General features: G+C 40.5%; 1 protein-coding gene across 1 annotated transcript in view; it reads left to right on the top strand.

Moving 5' to 3' along the window:
* Nucleotides 1–245: 245 nt before the first annotated feature.
* The window catches only part of ggt1b (gamma-glutamyltransferase 1b), a 35,124-nt gene continuing 28,837 nt past the window's right edge, over nucleotides 246–6,532 (top strand). The window contains exons 1-2 of the mRNA XM_060908350.1: nucleotides 246–418; nucleotides 924–1,054. Coding sequence (XP_060764333.1) covers nucleotides 246–418; nucleotides 924–1,054 — 304 coding nt within the window. The remainder of the gene's footprint in view (nucleotides 419–923; nucleotides 1,055–6,532) is intronic.

The following is a 6,532-nucleotide window of genomic DNA, read 5'->3' as shown; positions in this document are numbered from 1 at the left end:
TAATTTCACTGTAACTCATTTACGTACAAGTGGGATTATTGGTATAGTGCTAGTAAGCATCATTAAGCTAGGAGATACTGGCGCGCTCAGAGACTTGTTGAGGTTCAGGTCAGAAATGTTTTTGTAAGAAATTTCGGACTGAGGCAGGAGTCCGTGATGGTGATTTGTGGCTCTTTTTAAGATTTAAGATTTAAATAGACTTTTCAAGCTTCTACGACAATCATCTGGTGGTATTTTGGATCAGGATGGTGCAGAAGTCAGTGGTGCTGAGTTTGTTGTTGCTGTTAATTGTTGCAGTTGCAACATTTTTAGGTGTGTTTTTTGGATATAAGAGAAATCTTTCACCTGAAGTCTCTGAGGCATGGTACACACATGCAGCTGTTGCAGCAGATGCTGGACCATGCTCTAAAGTTGGCAGGTGAGCGTTAAATGCATGCACATTAAATAATAGCAAGTCATGTGAATTTACTGTCTCTTTCTCATCCACTATATCACAAGAATGTGCACAAGGCGAGGATTGTGTTGTGCTGCTGGTATGAGAGTATTGTAGTGTCACTGGTATGAGTGTATTAAGCAAAGAATTGTTCCTGAAGTTCTCACTTTTATCACTTGCAAAAAGTGATAAAACTGAGAGTCCTGTGGTCAGCACTTCTGGGCAATACAATGATCTTGATATTGGAATAATTTACAGCATGCTTTTCTGATAGTATCTTGGGTGTTGTCGAAAAAGACCAGTGAAAAAGACCAGTGAAAAAGTGGTCCATTTCATTTTCCTCAGTGCTGAAAACATCACCTCAATAATATCTGCTTTTTAATATTAATGGCTGAGCTACAATCAGTGACTGAACATACAAAATGCAACTAAATATTGTATCTGATCAAATGAATAGTGAAGCAAATAGCTGTGTCTGTGTGTGTTTCAGCGAAATTCTCCTCAAGGGTGGTTCTGCTGTAGATGCAGCAATTGCTGGACTGTTATGTATAGGTTTGATGAATCCTCACAGTACGGGGATTGGAGGAGGCCTGTTCCTCACCATTTATAATGCTTCGACAGGTACACACACACAGAGTAAACAGTCCCCTTTCCCACTGGACCATCCTCTTACACAACACACTTCCACTAAATCATCCCTAGAGTGAATGTTAACATGTCTGTCAGACAGTAAGTTAAAGTTTAACTGCAAACTGAAATCTGCAAAAACTTTGAGGTCTACAAATTGCACAACATGGATGGTCTTTCCTTTCAGCATTACCTTAAATTATAAAATCAAATCTAAAAGAAAATCAATGATTGCCATGAAAAGGGAAGTGAAGGTAGATGCAAGTGCAGAATCCTTTTAATTAAAATGACTGTCAATGACAGCGTAGCTCACTCCGGCCCCGTCTAGTCCAGAAGGGACGAGCTAAAGTGGGCCACCTTGTGCAATAAATGTTGTATACAGTATGTGACCTCAAACCTAGTGTGATGCACTCTCTCAAACTCCTATGTTACCAAGAGCAAGGGTAAGGCACACAGGAAACCGATAAATACTGACACAGTACAAATACACTGAGTGCAGAATTATTAGGCAAGTGAGTATTTTGACCACAACATCCTTTTAATGCATGTTGTCCCACTCCAAGCTGTTTAGGCTTGAAAGCCTACTACCAATTAAGTATATCAGGTGCTGTGCATCTGTGTAATGAGAGGGGGTGTGGTCTAATGACATCAACACCCTATATCAGGTGTGCATAATTATTAGGCAACCTCTTTTCCTCTGGCAAAATGGGTCAGAAGAGAGATCTGACAGACTTTGAAAAGTATAAAATTGTGAGATGTCTTGCAGACGGATGCAGCACTCTTGAAATTGCGAAGATGTTGAAACGTGATCACCAAACAATCAAGCGTTTCATTGCAAATAGTCAACAGAGTCGAAAGAAGCGTGTGGGGAAAAAAAAGGCGCAAAATAACTGCACATGATCTGCGGAAAATCAAGCGTGAAGCTAACAAGCAGCCATTAGCATCCAGTTCTGCCATATTCCAGAGTTGCAACATTCCTGGAGTGTCAAAGAGTACAAGGTGTGCAATACTGAGGGACATGGCCAAGGTAAGGAAGGCTGAAAAACAACCACCACTGAGTAAGGCACACAAGATAAAACGTCAAGACTGGGCCAAGAAATATCTTAAGACTGATTTTTCTAAGGTGCTGTGGTCTGATGAGATGAGAGTGACTCTTGATGGGCCTGTGGCTGGATCAGTAATGGGCACAGAGCTCCACTCCGACTCAGACGCCAGCAAGGTGGAGGTGGAGTACTGCTATGGGCTGGTATCATCAAAGATGAGCTTGTTGGACCTTTTCGAGTTGAGGATGGACTCAAACTCAACTCCCAGACCTACTGCCAGTTCCTGGAAGAAACCTTCTTCAAGCAGTGGTATAGGAAAAAGTCAGCATCTTTCAAGAAGAACATGATTTTCATGCAGGATAATGCGCCATCTCATGCGTCCAAATACTCCACTGTGTGGCTAGCCAGTAAAGGTCTGAAAGGTGAAAAAAATAATGACATGGCCCCCTTGTTCACCTGACCTAAACCCCATAGAGAACCTGTGGTCCATTATAAAACGTGAGGTCTACAAAGAGGGAAAACAGTACACCTCTCTGAACAGCGTCTGGGAGGCCGTGGTTGCTGCTGCACACAATGTTGGTCGTGAACAGATAAAGAAATTGACAGAATCTATGGATGGAAGGCTTTTGAGCGTCCTCATGAAGAAGGGTGGCTATATTGGTCACTGATTTGTTTTTGTTTTGTGTTTGAATGTCAGATATGTTTATTTGCAAATCTGGAGTTGTCATATCAGTGTACCTGGTGAAAATAAATAAGTGAAATGGCTACATATTTGGTTTTTATTAAGTTGCCTAATAATTCTGCACAGTGAAAGTTACCTGAACACATACATATTCTCCTAAAATGGCCAAAACTAAAAACACCCCACTCTAACTTCCATACATATTCAGCTTTGATATTTATGAGTCTTTTTGTTTGATTGAGAACATAGTTGTTGTTCAATAATAAAACTAATCCTCAAAAATACAACTTGCCTAATAATTCTGCACTCCGTGTATTTATTTTGTTGCAATAGGATATAAAAGTAGCCAATCTCTACAACGAGATGGAAAGAAGGGGTTCACAGTTTATTAATTTAATAGTTAAAAACTGTAGAGATAAATATTCTTCTCACGGAAGAGACAATACAATAGGAAATGTGTGCAATAGGCTCTGATGATATGTTTGGCAGGGCACCTACAACTTGGCTTAAAGTGCACAGGAGAGAGTGTAAGCAACTAACAGGATGATCACTAGGAGTTCTACCTCACCAATTCAGTTCACACCAATATCAAAGGAAAAAGGGATTCAAATCAAAAGATATAAAACACACATACACACACACACACCCATTGGACAGCATAAACCAGTTCAAACTGTATGCAAAGTATCACCTCAAACCACAAACACAACAATCCAGGGTGAGGAAGCTCCCTAATGACCAGTATGAGGCTCACATACCCTAATGTAACATAAAGCTTGAATAATGGGCCTACCGGCCTAAGCGCAGGGGCAAGCCCCAACAGATACACGAAGGCTATAAAAACCTACTGTCAACTAAGCCACTACAACTCGGCCATAGACTCATATGAACAAGATGTATGATCTCCCATATGGAATACGTTCTGTCTAAATGGACCCGGGTAGATTACGTATAGTGGAGATGGACACTCAGTATAAAAAATATCAAAAGGGATTCAACTAAAAAAAATGAAACAAAACAAAACCAAGCAAAACAAAACAGTGACTATTGACACTACTGGCACCGCTATTCCTGAAACAGATATAGCCACAATAAATATACAACAGCCACGCGCTATAAATGCACCATAGCATGGGCTTTCCAAAGTTTGTACCTGTTCCGCGATAGTGCGACGATAACGTTACGTAGCTCAACTAGGGCTTCCTACCCAAGACACTGCAACACAATCCCCCGTCGGTGGAACTTGCACCTGTAACAGTGGTTCAGTAGTAGAGATCATTAAGGCTAACACAGACTTATGATTAAGGTTCATACAAAGAACTGAAACTGTTCATACCTGGCAATGGCAACAATACAAAGGCACCACCAGCGAAGGCCCACGCCTGGTTACGTCTCTGGTTCCTTGCAGTTACGTGCTACATCTGAAACAATTGTCTAATTAAAACCGGTGTTCACAACCCCAGCAATGAAACTCCAATCATCCCACAGCCCATAACATACCTGCCTGCAGGCTTAAGACAGACAGACTCGCCTTGGGGTTAGCACAGGTTTAATCGCCTCATGCGATTAATAGAACATCTGTTTAACTTATAACGTGAAAGTAAGGTTAATAGTATAACTTAGATTACACATTTTTTCAGTTTTACTCAAATTAGGGTGGTGCAAAAATGAGTACACCCCACAACAAAAACTACTACATCTAGTACTTTGTATGGCCTCCATGATTTTTAATGACAGCACCAAGTCTTCTAGGCATGGAATGAACAAGTTGGTGACATTTTGCAACATCAATCTTTTTCCATTCTTCAACAATGACCTCTTTTAGTGACTGGATCCTGGATGGAGAGTGATGCTCAACTTGTCTCTTCAGAATTCCTCATAGGTGTTCGATGGGGTTCAGATCAGGAGACATACTGTACTTGGCCACTGAATCACTTTCACCCTGTTCTTGTTTAGAAATCCAACAGTGGCCTTAGATGTGTGTTTGATTATGTTGGAAAAGTGCACGATGACCAAGGGCACGGAGTGATGGTAGCATCTTCTCTTTCAGTATAGAGCAATACATCTGTGAATTCATGATGCCACCAATGAAATGCAGCTCCCCGACACCAGCAGCACTCATGCAGCCCCACATAAGGACACTGCCACCACCATGTTTCACTGTAGGCACCATGCATTTTTCTTTGTATTCCTCACCTCACACAGGAAATTAAATTTCTTGGTGTGATTTTGGATCATAAAGTCTGCTGGAAACCTCATGTAGGATACATATGAGCAAAACTGGCAAAGTGCTTGGCAATTCTGTGGAAAACAAAACATATTCTTGATTGCAAATCTTTGCATACTCTATATTACTCGTTATTTTTGCCATATCTGACTTACTGTGTCGAAGTCTGGGGAAACACCTACAAAACCACTCTGCAGCCGATATGTACAATACAGAAAAGAGCAATAAGGACAATAAACAAAACAGGATACAGAGATCACACAAACTCACTATTCATAAAATCACACATGTTGAAATTTATGGATCTGGTCAAATTCAGAACAGCACAAATAATGTACAAAGCAAGAAATAATCTATTGCCAAAAAATATACAAGGAATGTTTAGTGAGAGAGAGGGGGGATATAATCTAAGTGGAGACCTAAATTTTAAAAAAAACAAAGGTTCGAACAAATATGAAAAGCATGTGCGTATCGAGCTGTGGGGTGACTTTATGGAACAGACTGGAGACAGAAATAAAACAAAGTGCAAATATAAATCTGTTTAACCCTTTGATGCAAAACATATGCACACCCCTTCTAATGCACAACATGGGTCAAAAATGACCCACATTCATTTTCCAGGTTATTTCATGCTGACTGAGTTTTTCTTTGCTCTATCTTTTGAAATCAATTTATTTTATGATTGAATATTCCAAGTATTCTTTAAATATCTTGTTTTTAATTACCACAAATCTCATCTCATCTCATCTGTAGCCGCTTTATCCTGTTCTACAGGGTCGCAGGCAAGCTGGAGCCTATCCCAGCTGACTACGGGCGAAAGGCGGGGTACACCCTGGACAAGTCGCCAGGTCATCACAGGGCTGACACATAGACACAGACAACCATTCACACTCACATTCACACCTACGGTCAATTTAGAGTCACCAGTTAACCTAACCTGCATGTCTTTGGACTGTGGGGGAAACCGGAGCACCGGGAGGAAACCCATGCGGACACGGGGAGAACATGCAAACTCCACACAGAAAGGCCCTCGCCGGCCATGGGGCTCGGACCCGGACCTTCTTGCTGTGAGGCGACAGCGCTAACCACTACACCACCGTGCCGCCTTACCACAAATCATTAATTTAATTTTTTCTTTCCTACTTTATGAACAAAAATACTTTTTATATTACTACACATGGGTCATCCAAGTGTGATTTAAAATTAAATGTCTTAATACTATAATAATAATTTGTTTCAAGTAATTCCTTTAGCAGTGAATGGGGCCAGTTATTTATTTATTAACTATGTAGTTAGCTAAGCCAACTACAATAAAACTAGCTAACTAAAGTAGAATATGTCAACAGCTCGGTAGCTAATAGTAATTACTTGTAACTTTCTGACAAGTAATCTACTCACTCTCAAGGTAACCTAAATATAATCAGTTTTTTTCTAAGGTAATGTTAGAACAATTAAAAAACATTACTTACATGTATGAGATGGGCAAAGGGCGCTGTGCTGAGCTGTGAAATGTCTGACAC

The sequence above is a fragment of the Neoarius graeffei genome, chromosome 25 (genome assembly GCF_027579695.1).
Source record: "Neoarius graeffei isolate fNeoGra1 chromosome 25, fNeoGra1.pri, whole genome shotgun sequence".
Taxonomy (NCBI): Eukaryota; Metazoa; Chordata; class Actinopteri; order Siluriformes; family Ariidae; genus Neoarius; species Neoarius graeffei.
Note: the sequence above shows the minus strand (reverse complement) of the source record. Positions and strands in the feature narration are given on the sequence as shown.